At 36.4% G+C, this 20,330-nt stretch overlaps 1 protein-coding gene across 2 annotated transcripts in view; it reads left to right on the top strand.

The window, feature by feature from the left end:
- The window catches only part of FBXL4 (F-box and leucine rich repeat protein 4), a 74,206-nt gene that overhangs the window by 29,588 nt on the left and 24,288 nt on the right, over positions 1-20,330 (top strand). For both annotated transcript variants that reach the window (XM_069599223.1, XM_069599222.1), the window contains exons 4-6: positions 2,475-2,820; positions 10,478-10,722; positions 17,854-18,067. In XM_069599223.1, coding sequence (XP_069455324.1) covers positions 2,475-2,820; positions 10,478-10,722; positions 17,854-18,067 — 805 coding nt within the window. The remainder of the gene's footprint in view (positions 1-2,474; positions 2,821-10,477; positions 10,723-17,853; positions 18,068-20,330) is intronic.

Below are 20,330 nucleotides of genomic sequence, written 5' to 3' on the forward strand. Positions count from 1 at the left end.
GTTATACAGCGGGGCCAGTCTCTCTATTCCTACTTTCAGGTTGTCGCTAGATACAAATACTCAGAGTCTCTTTATATGTTTGATGGGTTTTATTCCTAGTGTTCAGGAGAGAAGTAGCAAATCTCGCAAATATGGGGTGATTGTAAGGGTTTTGTTAACTGTAAAAGTTCCTGCTGTTATTGTCAGTGATATGTTTACTGGAATCCCCACTGAGTTTCTGCCTTATGCTTTTATTCCTAAAAGTAGAAATTGCCAAAATTCCCTTCTCCTGAAATTGGTGCTGTATGCCTATCTTGCTCCCATCTTGGCTTAAAGACCATCATGGTACTTGTATGTCGATGACTTCTATAGTCTTGGCTCAGATTTCTTCCCTGAGTTTCACAGTCTTTTGTATATTTCAGTTTCCTAAATGCTTTGCTGTAGTCAACTTTTACATAGGTATCAATAAGTCATTGGGGCAAGGACATGAACTGACAATATACTAGAAGGAAGAAACTTTGATATGATCAATAAGCATATATATGAAAACATTTTAAGTATTATTAACAGTGAATTATAAATTATGTCACAGAGATATGGGTCACTATGAATTTAGAGATTATTATTTTTTTAAACAGAGAATACTGGGAACTCCCTGGTGGTCCAGTGGTTAAGACTCCAGGCTCCCAAGGAAGGGCCTGGGTTCAATCCCTGGTCAGGGAATACCACAACCAAAGATCCTGAATGCTGTAACTGAGACCTGGTACAGCCAAATAAATAAATATATACATAAAAATAGAGGATGCTTTCAGTGGCTATTCTTATATGCTGTTGGCATAAGCTCCTTTGAAAATAGTTTGCAGTATTTATTGGGAGACTTAAAAGTGTACTTAGACCTTGACATAAAATCTTTATTTAAAAGTTCTGCCAGTTAAAGTAAATTTAAACAGCAAAAGAAGTATTTGTTGAAGTATTTCTGTCTGTGTTTTTAATTTTCTCTGATATATTAGAAACAAGTATTAGAAATGGTTATTTATGCTAAATATGTGAGAGTATATATATTTAATGATGCTATATTATGAAGAATCTTTAAATAATTTTGGAAAATAATTTTATAAGAATATCTATGTAAAGACATGGAGTATGAGTTAGTCCTTGAAGAAAAGATGGGCTGATGATTGTAATTTAGACGTTTCATTGTGTGAAGAGGCAACATGAGCAAATACCTTTCTGTGAAAATAAATTTATTATCTGGAAAGTAATGATTAACCTGGCTGAATGGTAAAAGTTCATTTTGAAGAAATAAGAGAAAATGTTACTTACCTGTTAACATGTTAGCTAGTTGCCAGGTATGGAGGATACAAAGATGACTCAAAGATGACAATAATGGAAATTTAGGAGAAGGGCATATATGAGACAGTTTCATGAAAACTCTGATAAAACGTAAATGGCACCCCACTCCAGTACTCTTGCCTGGAAAATCCCATGGATGGAGGAGCCTGGTAGGCTGCAGTCCATGGGGTCACCGAAGAGTCAGACACGACTGAGCGACTTCACTTTCACTTTTCACTTTGATGCATTGGAGAAGGAAATGGCAACCCACTCCAGTGTTCTTGCCTGGAGAATCCCAGAGACGGCGGAGCCTGGTGGGCTGCCGTCTATGGGATCGCACAGAGTTGGACATGACTGAAGCAGCAGCAGCAGCAGCAGCAGCAGCAATGACTGGGTAAAAGAAAATCAAGGATAATGAAAACTTTGAATTTGTATGATGCCAGTAACAGACATGGGAAAGGAGACTTTACGAGGCAAGGTGGTCAGTTTAGTTTCCACAGTTGGTTTAGGGCACACACACACTTTCTTTTTTTTAAAGTTAATTAATTTATTTATGGCTGCAGTGGGTCTTCGTTGCTCCACAGGCTTTCTCTAGTTGCGGCAGATGGGGGCTTCTCTGTTGCAATGCTCGGCTTTCTTATGGCGGTGCCTTCTCTTGGTGCGGATCACAGGCTCTAGGCATGTGGGCTAGATAGTTGCAGTACATGGGCTTATTTGCTTCATGGTATGTGGGATCTTCCCAGACCAGGGATTGAACCTATGTCCCTTGCATTGGCAGGCAGAATCTTATCCACTGCGCTGTCAGGGAAGTCCAGGAGTGCTTGCTTTCATGTGCTTTAATACTTGGAGTTTACTTTTTCTGTAAAACTGAATGTTGTTTATGTACCTCTGACTAGTGATTCCAGTTTTTAACTGTGAAATCTGCCTAAAATTACTTTCTAAGGAGTTGTAAAAATAATTCAAGTAGTAAAAATATTTTAAGTATAAGGTCTATGGCATTTAGATTTAAAATTTTTTCATGTCCTGGTAATAATTATTGGTTCTATCTGCCTTGTTTAATGGCTTTGCTTCATACTGGAACATATTGGGCATGGGGCCCTAACTTTACAGTAACAGAAATGTCATTCTAAATGGTATTATAGAGGAATTTCTTTCTTTGGCAGATGGGAGACTCTTTGGTCAGAGAAACCTACAAAGGTGAATGCTTCCCAAGCTCGCCAGTTTAAACCTTGTATTAAGCAGATAAATTTTCCTACAAATCTTATACGCCTGGAAATAAATAGTTCTCTTCTGGATTACTACACTGAATTAGATGCAGTTGTATTACATGGTATGAAGGACAAGCCCATGCTTTCTCTCAAGACTTCACTTATTGACATGAATGATCTAGAAGATGATGACTATGAAGAAAAGGATGATTGTGAAATCGACAATCTGAACAAAAAGTTTAGCAGTACTGCTCTCAGGGAAGGGCCAAGCAATGGATATTTTGATAGACTACCCTATGAGGTAAGCCAAAGATATTCAGTAGCAATATTGGACATACTATCATTTTAAAAATATTTAGACATTAATGTTTATTTTGCTGAATTTCAGAGAAATTGGAGCATTAGTGAAGTATACATAATCTGATGTATTGTGTGTTTTGACTTTGGAAAAACTAGACAACATTGTATTCAGTAACTTCACCCCCTTTGTTTTGGATTGACTCTAGTGATTCTGGACAAATTCTTAGATATATGTTGTTTTATCACTGATTAATAATAACCAAAATACACAAAGCAGTAATAAATTACACTCTACTTTAATTCACAGTTACACAGTGTAAGCATGGGCAATATGTATTTAACGGGATACCAGTTATTTTAAAGATGATTTGTTGTGAAAATAGTATTAATATGGTTGTGAGAGGAATCCTCATTCTGTTTAATAGTGCACAGTTTCTCCAAGTGTAACTTACTCTTCTCTACTAACTCTATTCTGTGTTATTCTAACCAGATATAATTTTTGGTCTAGGCAGGTTCAGGGAGGCTTTACCTAAAGTCTTGTTTTCGGTGTGTCTCCACAGGGTTGTTTCTAGGGTATATTTAGCACTCCTGGCTCCCAGACATCAGATGCCATTAGCACATCTCCTGGAATGGGGGTGGGGCCAGGCATTTCTGGCCCGCACTGAGAAGAGCTGTGTGTGGTTTAAAATATCAATAATATAATCAGATCTTTTCAAGAAAATTTTCTAAACTCAAACTACCATGGAGAGGGCTGTCATGTAGATGAAACTGACCAGGAAATCTCTGAGGATATTCATACTCTGAGGGTATAAATAAAGGGTCAAGAACAGAATTCTAGAATTACTAACATCCAAGAGTCAAATACAGGCGGCCAAGTCAGAAAAGGCACTTGGGACAAAGATGAGAGTGTCTTAAAAGCAGCGATAGGGAGCTAAAGAGGTATAGAGAATGTAAAATGGGTGTGGTCAGCCACACTACTGCAGAGCTCACTGACAGTGGCCCCTGCTTTTGGTCATTGGGAGAGCTTTGGTAATCCTTTACCATTATCAGTTCAATGGAACTATGACCATAGGTAAGAGATGGGAAAAACTTTACCACATCTGGTTAAGCCATCAAGGAGAGGGGAAGAAGCAGAGACAAAAATATTTGGTGTCTGAGCATAAGCAGAAAAAAAAACTTCTGTTAATATACTCTAATTATGGGCTATAATGTGGATAACACTGTTCACCAGTAATGAATAATGCTTGGCATCCTGACTAACACTCCAGTCCTTCATGTCATATTCAGAGAAGGGCATATCAAAATGAGGGAGAGTATGACATTTTTATAGATATTATTTGCTCTAATTTATCATTTAAAAGGAGAAAAGATGGGTGGCAGAAGATGCAACAGAGTAGGAAGGTTGCTGTTGTAACACAGGTTGGGAGAGATTTCAGCATGTTTTTATGCTGTAGGGAAGGAGACCGTAGAGAGTTAAAGCTTCTGGTACATGCAGGGGGTTTAGTCAATACAACAAAGTCATGTGGAAGAACTGGGAGATAGAATCAGTCGTCTTGAAGGACATTAAATAGCCATGATGAAAGCAGTGCAATGTATAGAGGGCTAATGCTCCAAAACACCAAGTGATTTCACAGTGAGTAAAAGGAGAAACTGTTTTTTAAAGTTACCCAAATTATAGGTACTTCAAGTCATTTTAAGGGGGAAAAAAACCTCCACATTTAAATAAATAAGCCAAGTGATATCATCTTTTCATTGTTGAAAATAATTGTATTATGAGTGGAATGAATTTTGAGGGCAGATCAACTTTTCTGAGAGTCCTTTTCTACACTGCATGGTGTCAAATGGTACTTTAGGATGTTTTTGTTGTTTAGTCGCTAAGTCATGTCTGACTCTTTTGTGACTCCATGGACTGTAGCCCGCCAGGCTCCTCTGTACGTGGGATTTCCTAGACAAGAATACTGGAGTGGGTTGCCATTTCCTTCTCTAGGAGATCTTCCTGACCCAAGGATTGAACCCATGTCTCCTGCATTGGCAGATGGATTCTTTACCACTGAGTCACCTGGAAAGTCTTAGGCTAGGATGCTGCTGCTGCTAAGTCGCTTCAGTCGTGTCCAACTCTGTGTGACCCCATAGATGGCAGCCCACCAGACTCCTCCATCCCTGGGATTCTCAGGCAAGAATTGGAGTGGGTTGCCATTTCCTTCTCCAGTGCATGAAAGTAGAAAGTGAAAGTGAAGTCACTCAGTCGTGTCCAACCCTTAGCGACCTCATGGACTGCAGCCTATCAGGCTCCTCCGTCCATGGGATTTTCCAGGCAAGAGTACTGGAGTGGGGTGCCATTGCCTTCTCTGTAGGCTAGGATACCCGGATATAAAAACATGGTTGACAGACACTAGCTACTGGATGAGTAATGATTAACAGGTATTGTGGGCCTAAAGCCTGTTATTTTTCACTTAATCAAAATCCAAAAGTGCTTTTTCACATGCCAATGTCATGGTCTCAGTAATTTCATTATTCTTTTTTAATTTTGATATTTGCTTAAAATATAACATTAGGGGGCTTCCATGGTGTCTCAGATGGTAAAGAATCTACTTGCAATGTGGGAGTCCCAGGTTTAACCCCTGGGGTTGGTAAGATCCCTTAGAGAAGGGAATGGCAACTCACTCCAGTATTGTTGCCTGGAGAATATTAAGGATCAGGAAATGTTTTCACACAGTACACATCTTTTAATATTGGTGACTTTTGTTTGGAATGATGCCAGCAATTGCTGGGAGTTATTTAAATTACAAATCATCTGGAAAAAAATAAATTATTTATCCTCTGGTAAAGGGATATATTTAAGTTTTAATGCTTCTTTGTACTAACTGCTTTAAAATTTTACTGAAATGACTTTTAATATTGTAGTTAAAACAACAAATATTTAAGGTCTTACTGTTGCCAAGCCTGGATGGATCATAGGTTCCTTCAAACGTTTAAGAAGTGATCACAGTCTGTGTTATTTAAACTCTTTCTTAGAATAAAGAAAAAGGAAAGTTTTTAACTTCTTAATGAAGCTGATATAACACTATAGCACATAAAAATGAACTTACAGACTGATTTTACTTCTGCATCAAAATATAGTGAATAGAATTACTTAAAAATAAAAAAAATCATTCAGGGTGTATTCCTGGAATTAAGGGTATTTAGGTATTAGATAATATATATGATAATGTACAGTACTATAAAATGGTAACATAGTCAAAGGAGAAAAATTCTACGGTCATCTCAGTAGGTGTGCAAAATTGGTTGACAAATGGCAGCTGGATAGAAATCCAAATTTTTATCAATGTCAGTTTAAAAGTAAATATTAAGCTAGCCATGAATTGTCTGCTACCAAGTATTAGTAACCGAGAGCTAACGTCATATTTAATTATCAAACACTAGAAATGTTCAGTATGGTTGTCACTAGCCACATGTACTGTTGAGTACTTTATGTCTAATCTGAAGTGAAATAAGCTGAAAATATACGCATAAGATTTCAAAGACTTAATATGACAAAAAAAGATTTAGTTTCTCTAATAATTTTTATGTTGAACACGTTGAAATAATCATTTTAATACCTCTCATCAAATAAAATACATTAAAATTAGTATCACCTATTTTTGAATTTATCTTATTTTTTAATTTCATTGAGGAATAATGACAAATATAATTGTTTGTATTTAAAGTGTACAACATGGCTTGATATACACTGTGTAGTGATTACCAAGATCAAGATAACAGACACATATATCACCTCCCGTTTTTAACTCTTTTGTGTGAGTGTTTGTGGTGAGAATGCTTAAGATCTACTCTAAGCAACTTTCAAGTATACAGTACTATATTATTAACTAGAGTCTTTTGACTTCTAACAACTTGTAGTTACTAAAAAAGTTTTAAATTACATATGTGCCTCACATTTTTGGCTCACATACAAATTAGAGTCAGGAACAAGACAACAATTTTACTTAACATTGTTCCAGATATACTATCCAGTGCTGGAAGATGGGAGAAAGAAATAAGAGGCGTGATTTTTGAAAAGAAGGCTGTAAAATTATTGTCATTTGCAGACAATATGATTATGTATTAGAACACTCAGGAGAATAGACCAAAAACTATTCAGAACAATAAGTAAGTTGGCAGGTTACAAAATTAATAGATAAAAAAAATCAATAGATTTAAGAACTCTAGGATCAAAAAAAATAGTTAAATGATAAATTATGCCATGCTCTTGAGTAGGAAGACACAACAAAGAGATCAGTTTTCTTTAATAAAATCTATGTGTTCAATGAAGTTCCAGGTAAAATGCAAACATAATTTGTTTACTTTTTAATATAAAAGTTCACCTAAAGACTATGAAAATACTCAGGAAAATTTTGGAAAAGAAGAGTGATGGAGGGAGCCCTAGTCCCACTAGAGAATAAAACAGATTACGAAGCCATAGTACCGATATTTGTGGGTCAGCAATGAAGGTAGATTTTCATTTGCAACCAAATAATCCAGTACATTCCCACACATAAACTTTTTTTCAATATATTTATTTTAATTGGAGGCTAATTGCAGTACTGTGGTGGTGTTTGCCATACATATGAGATGAATCAGCCACAGGTGTACGTGTGTCCCTTCATCCCGAACCCCCCCCCTCCCCATCCCACCCCTCTGGTTGTCCCAGTGCGCTGGCTTTGAGTGTGCAGTTTCATGCTGTGAACTTGGACTGGTCATCTGCTTCACATATGGTAATATACATGCTTCAGTGCTATTCCAGCAAATCATCCCACCTCTCCCTGTCCCACAGAATCCAAAAGTCTGTTCTTTACATCTGTGTCTCTTTTGCTGTCTTGCATATAGGGTCATCGTTACCATCTTTCTAAATTCCATTATGTATGCGTTAATATACTGTGTTGGTGTTTTTCTTTCTGACTTACTTCACTCTGTATAATAGGCTCCAGTTTCATCCACCTCATTAGAACCGACTCAAATGTGTTCTTTTTTATAGCTGAATAATTTCCCATTGTGTATATGTACCACAACTTTCTTATCCATTCGTCTGCTGATAGACATCTTGGTTGCTTCCCTGTCCTGGCTATTATAAACAGCGCCGCAGTGAACATTGGGGAACACGTGTCTCTTTCAGTTCTGGTTTTCTCAGTGTATATGCCCAGAAGTGGGATTGCTGGGTCATAGGGCAGTTCTATTTCCAGTTTTTTAAGGACTCCCCACGCTGTTCTCCATAGTGACTGTACTAGTTTGCATTCCCACCAATAGAGTAAGAGGGTTCCCTTTTCTCCACACCCTCTCCAGCATTTATTGTTTGTAGACTTTTTGATGGCAGCCATTCTGACTGGCGTGAGATGGTACTCATTGTGGTTTTGATTTGCATTTCTCTGATAATGAGTGATGTTGAGCATCTTTTCATGCCACATGTAAACTTTTAAAAAGACAGAACAGAACTTATTTGACCCAGTGGGCTATTGCTATGGGAGAAATAAATGGAATAGAATAGAGACCAACAAGAAAGAAAGAAACATTGGAAACTCCCTTGGCAAGAGTTACATTTCTGTAGTTAAAAGCAAAACAAACAAAACTCTAACATGACAGTGCCCTGCTATTTTTGTGCTGTTTTTTTTTTTGTTTTGTTTTTGTTTTTCCTTTTCCTGCCTTTCAGGATGGCAACATTAAAAGTATTGATACTAGTCTGGATAGGTTATGAGTGAATGGGTACTTTTATACACTGTTTGTATAAATTGATGCAAACATTCTGAAGGGCAATTTTGTGTTTGTATCAAAACTTTTAAATGCATGAAATTTATCCCATGATATATTTGCAAAATTTACCAAGATATGCATACATACACACAATGATATTGCAGTGTTATTTACAGTAGGGAACAAACCAGGAAATACATCAATGAGAAATTAGTCGAATTAGTGGGTCACATCTACAAAGTGGCATGGGGTGGATTTGTGTGTGCAAATGTAGAAATATCTACATCATTCAATGAGAAAAGCAAGGGGAAGAACAGTGTTTAAAGTATCATTCTTTTGGTGCAAATCCAGGAATAGAATTTCATACATATTTATCTGGAAAAGAGCAGAAAAACTGTTAGCAGTGTTTACCAAGGGGTTGAGGGATTATTAGATTTGAGGGTAGAGAGGGAAAATCTTATCATTTTCTACCTGCCTTCAGTGTTTGGGTTTTCTAATATTTTACGTGAATTTTCTCTTGTTATTTGTTTAATATTTTGCATATCGACAGTTTGCATGTCATCTGGATGGTGAGAGTTTAGACTAATTTTTAATTTCCCTGTATTTCCCTGTTTTTATAACACAAACACCCACACCCCTTAATGTTATTTTCAAAAGTCAAGTTCACATGTTAAAAATAAATAATAAAAACACCCCAAGCCTTCTTATACTTAATATGTGTATAATCAATGTGCATTTTTATATGTACTTTTTAAGCTTATTTTAAATATATTGTTGTCACTCTTTGTTATACTTTGGCCTCAAACAGGGTTATTCTGACCTGAAAATAATACCAGGCTTACATAGTTAAATAAATTGATGAAGAACATTTAGGTTAAAGGGCATAATCACAAATCAAAAAGTATAGCTAGATAAATGCACGCGTTAAGTGAAAAAGTCATCCTTCTCTCTCATCTAGAGGTTTCTTTTTTTACCATTCAGCAAATATTCGATTTTTTTTCTTTGTGTTTCTTGGTTCAGGATAGGCTCCTTAGCTCTGATTATTTGAAAATTAGTTTAGAAGCTCCCAACTGTTCACCATTAAGAAAAAACAAATCTTGAACTACTAACAGTTCAAAGAAACTATTAGAATTAGAGATAAATATCTTTTTGTTTCCTCCTCCTTAATACTCTTTTGGTATCTGTTAGCTACCCCATCATCACTGCCAGTGGCTTTAAGCAGGCTTCGGATTCCTGGAATTCTGCAGTTTCCCTTCCTGCCTCCAGGAGTACCCCCTGCAGTGATCCTTCTAAAACACAAATCTGACTCTGTCACTCTGCAGCTCAAATCCCTTAGAGACTCCTCATTGCTTTTGGCGTAAATCCAGTCTCCTCTGTGAGACTCTCGTCTTTCCTCTCCCCAGTTTTGCCTCCCACTCTTTAGAGTTGAGCCTTCGTGGTCCAAGTCTCCTTTTACTGTGGTTAAGCCTGTGTCTTGTCAGGCTGTAGTGGCAGCCTATGCTCCTAGCAAAGTTATTAAAACAGTCATTGTCCTTATCAACATCCCACTGAACTCTGAAAACCCTGAAAGGGGGAGCTCTTCTCTCACCAGTGATAGATGTGTAATCGATGTTCAGTAAAGGTTAAGTCTGTGACAAATTGTATTATTCAATAGATTACCAATACATACTTTTTGCACTGTTAAAAAAAAAAAAAGAGTAACTAACGTGAATTGAGTATCCAGTGAACACTCTTGAAATGTAATATATATAGCCTTATGTATGTATGGGTACTACTGATGTGGATAATTCTGTTGAATATTGATTTATTTAGTATGTGAAAATACTATTACAAAATGTATGATACTGTTGTTCTTTATTAGATCATATCATATGCTTCATAAAGTGATACCGTTTTTTCAGTCTGGGTGAACTTGGTTTCTCTGTTTTATGTAGCTCATTCAACTGATTCTGAATCATCTTACGCTACCAGACCTGTGTAGATTAGCACAGACTTGCAAACTACTGAACCAACATTGCTGTGATCCTCTGCAGTACATCCACCTCAATCTGCAACCGTACTGGGCGAAACTAAATGACACCTCTCTAGAATTTCTGCAGGCTCGCTGCACTCTTGTGCAGTGGCTTAATTTATCTTGGACCGGCAATAGGGGATTCATCTCTGTTGCGGGATTTAGCAGGTTAGTGCCAAACCTCGTTGAGGTTATTTCACCAGCAGACTGTACTTGCTATATAGTAGTTAACATAATAGAAGTTTGAAATTATATACCAGGTACTTTATAGAAATCAAGAGAAATACATTTGTGTATCCTGTTCAGAATGCTTCTGGTTACAAAAGTGGATGAGTTCATTTCACCATCCTCTTACATCTCAGCTTCATAAGATGGAGGGGAAATTATGTCCTTTACCTCAAATTTTTCAAAATCCCAAGTAACTTTCAACAGAGGTCCTTTTTTTTTCTTTCTCATATTTTCAGCACAGATGATTAACACATTTTAAGAACTATTTCCAAATCAAAATCTACCTCTCTAATGTGATTTGTCAGAAATGGAAAACAATTTATTATAGAACATTTTTAATTAAATCTTAATTACATGTGCAATACATCACCCAAATTTAGAAGCTCATTTAAACTAATTATGTTGAAAATGCAATTGCATGTTAAATAGGCGACCACACTTGCAGACCTGCCCAGGTGTTTCTGCTCCTTTCTATTTAAGCATTTAGTTTCCTTACTATTAAATGTCACCTGTTAAACATTTGAAAGCCTGCACGCGTGCATATTCATTTAGCAACGCCATAGTCATTTTTTCTTGTGATACAAACAGGTGTTTTTCTCTTAACCTTGATGATGGTTATTCTCATTGTAAGTTACAGTATAATCCATTTCATTAAGTTAAATAATGAAGAAATAGACACTTTGGGGAAATTACCTGTTATTTTTGATTAACGAATAATCGCCTATCATGTTTTTAGAAGTTAGAATGAACTACAGCTTTCCCTACACACATCCCCAGTGGATGCATTCCTACACAGTGGCTTATGAATTAGAAATTTGTATTTTGAGCTTTGTTTCCCCTTGACTTAGAGTATAAAATTAAAGATGCAGTTCCAGAAATAAATATTTGATACCCTTAGATTCAGATGAAATCATGTTTGAAATAGCACCAATGTGTTCAAAATGCTAATATTAATAGTTTGTGCATCAAAATAAAAAAACACAAGCAATAATAGCTTACAGCACATGTTGAAACCATGGACGCACTGGGTTTCTTTCTTTTCTGCCGGAAACAGAACTAGAGGAAGGGGTTCTTAGATAAAGTGTTCTGGGATTTGAGGGTCAGAATCTAAAGATTCTGTAACATGCTATGTATACAAAATTCTTTTTATTATGTAAATTTGCTTAAGGGGGGATATATATATATATATATATATATAAAATAGTAGGTATTATATATATGTAAGAAAATGAGTTTCTTTTTGGCAGTGTAATTTTGGTGAATTTTGATAGAATCCACATTTTGAAAATTGCTGAATTTTTGACAGCTCTCCATTGCAACACAGCTTAGTCCTTTCTGATTCCCTTTCTCCAAACACACCCTTCATTGGCAAATTGTCCTCACTGCTAATGGGACCAAGAAGAACTGAAGCTAATGATGACTGTGGGTATTCAGAGAGTGCACTATGGATCATAAACCAAGACTAACCGAGAGCAGGTAGAACCATTGGTATCAGTAAGCATTATTTTACATTCTAAGGGCTTTGGAGTATTTCAGTTCCCCTCATAGCTCTTTCTTCAATGTTTCCCACTATTTGGGACTTATTATTTGTTTGTTTTCACTGTTGGTGTGTAGTGTGTAAAGCATTATGGTGAGTATTGTGGACCACGTGAAGAGGTAGATGATATAGTTCCTACAACAAAAACGATACAGATATAAAGATAAACATTTAAACATGTCATTCCTATATTTTTATAAATAAAATAGCAGGGAGGCAGCTAATGAGTAAAGACATTAAAGAAAACATTGGTAATGAATGACCAAGTCCAACTTCCTAGGCAAAATGTGGCATATACCCATAGTATAATGAGTAAAATATAAAGATAATATTAAATCAGTTTTTAGAAACTCTCTTTTTGTAGCTTCTTCTGGCGCATGAGCAGAAACATAAGTTGTTAGAAGAAAACTTCACAATGCTATTTTAAGAATTTTAGACTTGCAATGGATAAGGTTAAAGCTCCAATCTACTTTCTCAACAGCAATTTCTCTTCCATTTTCAATTCGCCCCTTTAGTTGCTGTGGAGCTGTTTGAATAATCACAAAAGTACATACATAAATTTAAGTTTTCTGTATTTCACAGGAGTATTTCAGCCTATAAAACCATGTATCTTGATAGCATTCCTTTGAGCATAGTCATTGTTCCCATTAAGAAAAGAAAAAGTTGAAATAACAGAGAGAGAGTCTTTTTGGGGATGGGAGATACTGGAGCTTTGCCTACTGATTACTGTTGGCCCCCTTGACTTGACTGCTGAATTGATAGTCATTATGGCTTGTAGGCAGCATTCCCAGAATAAACAATAAATATTCATGGCTTGATTATTAATGAATAATCTATGAGTAAGTGTGGTCTATTTATGCTCATTACTGTGAAGAAGGCTTATTTATAATACTTTAAAGGGAAAAAAAGTACATTTTTGAACTAGAAACTGATGATGATGAGTTGCCTTTTGAGCAAGTCTTTGGGAAAAGTTTGATATAGGTAATTTTTGTTGCCTAAAAACCTTATCCTCACAAAACTGAAACTGTTTCACTGTACTTTAAAGAAGTTAGGAATTTATTTTATTCAAAATAGCAGGGGAAGTGGAATCCTGAGAACTTAAAACTTTTAATCAGTTATTAAAATCCTATTCTATCTACAGATTTGTGATTGGTAACTTCAAGTCCTGCTCATGTATATCATTATTCATTAAGATCACATCTATTATAACCACACTTTCCTCTTAGAATACACTCCCTAAAGTCTTGGATATTCCTTTGCCACCCTGTTTGTGCTCTGAGGCTTAATTATACCATTTTGATATTCAAAAAGCCTTAGATTCCATTTTTTCTGCTATAGTCTTTCTTCAGATAGTTGCTCAAACTAATCAGCTTGAGCTCCACCTCAGTTATGTAGAGATTTCTACCCCTAACCCATCTACTTGTTCTCTTCAGAAAACACTGTTGGATGCTTTTTAGGTTTAAGGACTTGATGTTTTGACACAAAACTGCAGTTTTATGCAATAGAGAGCTTTTTGCATATTCATATATTTGTTTTAGAGAAGGCAATGGCACCCCACTCCAGTACTCTTGCCTGGAAAATCCCGTGGATGGAGGAGCCTGATAGGCTGCAGTCTATGGGGTTGCTAAGAGTCACACGTGACTGAGTGACTTCACTTTCACTTTTCACTTTCATGCATTGGAGAAGGAAATGGCAATCCACTCCAGTGTTCTCGCCTGGAGAATCTCAGGGACAGAGGAGCCTAGGAGGAGGCCGTCTATGGGGTCGCACAGAGTTGGACACGACTGCAGCGACTTAGCAGCAGCAGCATATTTGTCTATTCAGCTGCCTGCCAATGCTTTTACACTGTTGCATCTTCTAGATGGTCAGCTCCTAGAGATTAAAGACAACTGACGACAGTTCCATGTCCTACCATTGCTGGATGGTGCCGTACACAGTTAAGCAAGAAGTTTTGTTTTTCATAACTTTATTTTGGATCTGATATAGTAAATAATGCTCCAGCTATTTGGAATTAACAATATCTTAAATATACTGTTTTATAAAATTCAGTGAGGGCCAGCTATAAAACATGAGATTAGGATTCAGAGCCATGGATATTTATACCTAATTCTCCTCTTTACCTTGAAACTTCAGGCAGGTTGTAAGGATTGGTGCCTTTTATTTTGTGATGAATAAACTCAGATTAAATCATTCATTCACATAATGTTAATTATTTTAGGGTACAAATTACCATTTAGTAAATTACTTCTTATGTACCTGTATTTCTCTGGACAAATTAATTCACCTTATAAGGATAGGCAATTTATTTATCTCTCCAGAGACTCCTTTTCTCATAGCAGGAGACCTAGTTTGGGATTGTTTATCTGAACTTAGGTTTTCTCATAATACCCTCAATATCAAGAAATACTTGATGAGAATTCATAAGATGGAATGAACAGGCTTCAAGAAATAAACAAGCTATAGTTCTCTTTTCAGGTGACCAGTATTACAATTGAGATGAATAAACAGATGACTAAGATCTGTAATTATGTGTTAAAACTTTATGAGGAACATTAAGGAAGGAAATGAGTTGTATTCAGCTAATAATTGATTCTGCTATGTCTGCCTTCTTGTAGTGGAAATATGAAAAAGCCGGTGGTGTAGATCTCATAAGTTTAGGAAGAGTTAACTATGGGGATATTGACTAAATAACCTACTCAGTAAAAATATAGAATATAGAAAAAGGGAGAGAGTCATAAAGGTAGTATAAGCATGATCATTGTCATTATTGTGCTTCCAAATTCTATCATTCATTACATCAATTTGGGAAGTTTTCTAGTCTATTAACAGCTTTCTAATGATTGGCTTGCTATCTTTCGAAGGGAAAAGTTCATTAATAAGAGAAAAGAGAAAAGGGGTATCAAAGCATTCCAAGTCTACTACTAAAAAGAACTGTAGAACAAAGTGCTTTGCCAAATAATGAAGACCTTCCGTAGATAAGATGCCTAAAGATTTTAATTTTAAGAGTTAATATACTCATTTACTCATTTATATTAACTTAAAATCTTTAGGCATCTTATATCTGCAAATAATTTTAGAAGCATCAAATCAAAATAGGATGCCCTACATTCATTTCTAGATTGCTAGCTTATAAATGATGATGAACTAGCCATAACTACAATGTATGTTCAAAATAATGTAAAAAGGTTCATTTTGTTATATTTCCTAGTTTGACCCTCTTAAAGGAAAAAACTGAGTCCATAGAACCTAGTCTGCTCCAGAGCAGAGGAAATTTAAATTCCTCAAATGCATTTTCATAATTGGAAGAGTTATTCAGCAAATTCATCAAGTGTTTTTATGCACCTGACATCATGCTAAGTACTAAGTATACCAAGGATAGACTCAATATAAACAAATCAGTAAATAAGGGAATTATGGTTAACAGAAAAATGAATTTTGGTTGAGAAATAGAGAAGCTGAGTTCATTCAGTTCAGTATGTAGAAGATACGTTGTTAACTGAGTACCCATTGCTTCCCTTTGAAATAGATCCCCAGTCTGAATATTGAGCACCACAATCGGTGCCGCCACCTCCATCCAGTGCACCATCCCCTCTTCCCTGAATATGGTTATGGTGTCCTGATGATCTCCCAGTTTTCACGCCTGTTCCCCTTCAGTTTATTCTCCACACAGAAACCAGAGTGATCCTGTTAACACACAAGCAAGTGGTGCCACACCTCTGCTCAAAAACCCTCTGATGTCTGAGAAGCCCGTCTCCCTCAAAATAAAAGCCAGAGTCTTTGGAGGGTACACACTCCATGACCTGTCCCTTACCACTCTGATCTGCTCCCATCTGCTCTCACTTTGTGCCTGCTTGCAGTTCCCAACTCGAGGCGTTGTCTGAGGTGTCCTGCCTCTGAGCTGCCATCCTTGCTGCTGCCTGCTTGCCACTTCTCTAGGGAACTCCTTTGCTCATCCTCTTGTTTCCTTTGGGTCTTGACTCACCTTCTTAGTGAGGCTTCCCTGCCTACTCTTCACACTTTCTGTTGTCCTCTGCTTTTTTTTTTCCTTCTTGGCACTCTTCACTCTCTAATATACTATTAATTTTACTCATTTATTTGTTCATGGTCTGCCTCTCCTACTGAAATGTAAGTAAGCTCCATGAGAGCAGGGACTTTGCCCATAAAGTCCCAACTTCTCAGTGTCTAGAGTAACGCAGGGTCATAGTAGGAGCTCAGTTAATATTTGTTGAGTGAATCCCTGAAGGTGCTTGATGTAAACTGTCAATGTAGCCAGTGCAGTAGCAGAGAACAGTAGTGAAACGTGGGAGGAAATCAAGGTGAGGGGATAGCTTGAAGAGTGCCCGAGAATTTGAAGGAAGGAGAGGGTGTGTGAAATGCCCCAGTAAATCAAGTAATACAAGGGCTGGAAAGAAAGGCCCTTTAACTTGGCATTTAAAAGGAAAGGATGAATTTAGGGAAAGCAGAACATAGACTGCAATGGATTAAGAATAACCGGATGTTCTTGGATGTTTGGGTGTAAATAAGCTGTGTGGGCTACTGACTTATTTGCAATATTTAAATGTTTGTAGCAATTAACATTTTTATTGTTTGTGTGTTGGCTAAGATTTCACTTTTAATATTTGTGGCGCACTGTGGCCTTTGCAGACTTCTTTCACATCATTGTAGAATGTTCAAAACCACAAGCAGTGTGGTGAGTGCTGTTTCATGTTTCTAGTCTGCCTTTTACTGCTGAGGGAGTGCTGTGTGTGTGTGCGTGCGCACGCGCGCGTGTGTGCATGCCCTTAGTCATATCCGCCTCTGTGACCATATGACTAGAGGAATCCACCACAGTTCTCTGTCCCTGGAGAATCCCTTGGACTGTGGAGCCTGGTGGGCTGCCGTCTGTGGGGTTGCACAGAGTCGGACACAACTGACATGGCTTAGCAGTAGCAGCAGCAGCAGCAGCAGCTAGGTATTAAATAATAGCAGTCAAGAAACATATCTCACCAGTATGGTTAAACCAACCCAGAAATTTTCTGAGTTGAGAGGAGGCTAGTCTGGTCTGTTTTGAGGTCATTTAGTTAGAGCTGTCTCTATGTGTGCCATGTTCAAAATAAATTATCCAGTACCAGATGGGTACTGTTTAGAAAGAAATATCTTCCAGAAGTTGAGAGTTTTGTTATATTTTATTTGTTGGCTCTATCAGCTCAGGTGTGAATTACAGGTAAGTAGAAGAAAAGAGAAATTAAGAAAGCAGAAATTAAGAAAGAGAAATTAAGAAAGCACCCTCTTGCTTTCTTAATTTCCCACTTAGCAGTAGCTGACTTCCTATGTGATGTGAATCCATTTAATCTTCTCAGGTTGATTTATTGTAGCCTAACCATGCCTGTTTCGGCAGGCAGTAAATGAGAATTTAAGTGAAACAAGTTTTTTTATTTTCCCTGATAGAAATATGTTCTTCTGAAGGTGTCTGCTTAGAGTCGATATAATTCCAAAGTGCTTGCAAAAAATATGTTTTAGTTTTATGAAATTCACACGGAGCATTGTATTTACAGGTTTCTGAAGGTCTGCGGATCTGAATTAGTGCGCCTTGAATTATCCTGCAGCCACTTCCTTAATGAAACTTGCTTGGAGATTATTTCTGAGATGTGCCCAAATCTACAGGACTTGAATCTCTCCTCCTGTGATAAACTACCACCTCAGGCTTTCAGCCACATCGCCAAGTTGTGTGGCCTGAAACGACTTGTTCTCTATCGAACAAAAGTAGAGGTAAGATTTATACTTTTAGTAATATAATGACCAGCAGAATGATCAGTTGCCTGTAATTGCTCATAATAATATGATTTATGATTTTTAAATAAATTAAGTTTATGATACCACCTGACTATCCTAAAACAATTAGAGCTGATTCAGTCATTTTATGATTAGTCTGTTGTATTTTTTTTGTTTCTTTGTTTTTCAATTTAGGAAAATGTTACCCTCTGTGCTCTTAAAATTTTTGTAATGCTGTTCATGTTTCTAGGTAAAGAAGCAAGCAATAAGCTGAGGTGAGCTGAAATGCTGGCAGGGAATTAGTTCGTGAAAGTGGTGGGAGGAAAATGTGTAGGAGGACGTTTGCTTGGAGTGAGAGGAAGCAAAGTGGAATTCATCCAGGAGCTAACTTCAGAGTTAAAATTCCTAATACATAGTTTAGAAGTCTCATTAAAGAACAATGGAGTCATGTAATATTTATTGATCTCCTTGCTTTTTTTCCACTTAGCTCTAGGACATCTTACCAGATCATTATATATATTACCACTTGACTCTTTTCATAACTGTGTAGTTTATGTTTTACCATGATCAACTCAATTGTTCCCCGAATGGTCAACATTTCAGTTTTTCCAGCTGTTTTTCTTTTACAAACCATCTAGCATTAGCATTATTTTGCAGTTTTCTGTGTACTGGCTATTGTTGCTATAGGATAGAGTTCTGTAAGTAGTACTGCTGGTCAGAATACGTGCCTGGACCCTTATAATAAACATCCACTTATTGCTGTATATCTGTTTCCTCTACTCTGGTCATGTTGGCCTTCCTTCTGTCCCTTGAACATTCCAGTCCAGTCCCAGCTCATGGTTTTTGTCCTATGCCAGTCTGAAATATCCTTCCAGCTTGTTATATGGCTGCCCTCTTCTCAACTCAGTGACCTACTTAAATATTTTTTTTCAGAGATGGTTTCTTAGACGTTGATAAAAGGTAGTCTCCTCACCCCCTTCTGGTTGGCTCCTGTCATTTCATATCACCTAGTGTATTTTCTTTCTAACAGTTTTATCACTGGGAAATTATCATGTTGGTTTTCTTATGATCATCTGTCTCCTTATACTAGGACATATGTTTCATGACGGTAGGAGCCTTATCTGTATTTTTCATTGCCATGTTCCTGATATCTAGTATAGTACCTGGTAAAGAGTGGCCATTCAGTAAATATTCAGTAAATATTTAAAAGACAAATTACTTTTCCAAAATGACATACCAGTTGCCTCTCCACTCTAGTGAACCCTTGCCTGCCTTAAATGTTGCCTTGGCCAGGTATTTTGAGAATCATTTACATGTAATGTACTTAGAGGGTGCCAAACACATAATAAACTCTCAATAAATATTATCTGCTAAAACAGTAGTTAGAGTAATAATAATTATTATGGCAATTCTGTATATGTTTTGCTGTGTGGTAGGAAAGGTCTCCTCTCTCTATTCTTTTTTAAACTTAAATCCTTGTGTATTATTACTCTTTCAGGTATATCTTTCAGCAAAGATTTTGTTGGGAGTGCCTTTATTATATTTCATTTTGTTCTTTAATAAGACTTCATATCTGTTCATAAATGTCTTGTTTTACATTCAAGAGCAGGTTATAGTTTTCTTCATTTAGATTTTATATCCTTCTGGTTAAATTTATCCCTTGTCTTTTATAGTCTCAGACACTATTTTATTTCTTTTTAATTGGTTATTTTTAATATAAAGAAAAATTGAGTTTTGCATATTTATCTTGTATCTGCTCCCCTTACTGAATGCTTATAATTGTTCTAATAACTTATATCTTTTGAGTTTTCTAATGATGTAATTGTGTAACCTGAAAATTAATATACTTTTTCTTTCTGTTCCAATGTTTAAAGTATTGCTACGATAAGTAGAACTTCATAAATAATGTAGAATAATACAGTCACAATAGGTATACCAATCTTATTTCTAATATAGAGGGAATTTTTTCTTTTTTAAATATTTATATGACAAATATGTGCCAGGTACTAGTGTAGGCACTGAGACTTCATTAGTGAGCTAAATAGACAACGCCTCATGTAACTTACTAATTTTATCTATTGTTTGATGTTCTTTCTGATAAATATCATATGAGTAAGACTATTTTTATCAAAAATGTGTATTGTATTAAAAATTTTTAAAGCCTCCATTACCACACTGATCTTTTTTCTTCTTTTATTTGTTAATATAATGACTTATGCTGGACAGTCCTTACATTCCTGGGATAATTCCTACATGTTTT

The sequence above is a fragment of the Ovis canadensis genome, chromosome 8 (genome assembly GCF_042477335.2).
Source record: "Ovis canadensis isolate MfBH-ARS-UI-01 breed Bighorn chromosome 8, ARS-UI_OviCan_v2, whole genome shotgun sequence".
In the NCBI taxonomy this organism is placed as follows: Eukaryota; Metazoa; Chordata; class Mammalia; order Artiodactyla; family Bovidae; genus Ovis; species Ovis canadensis.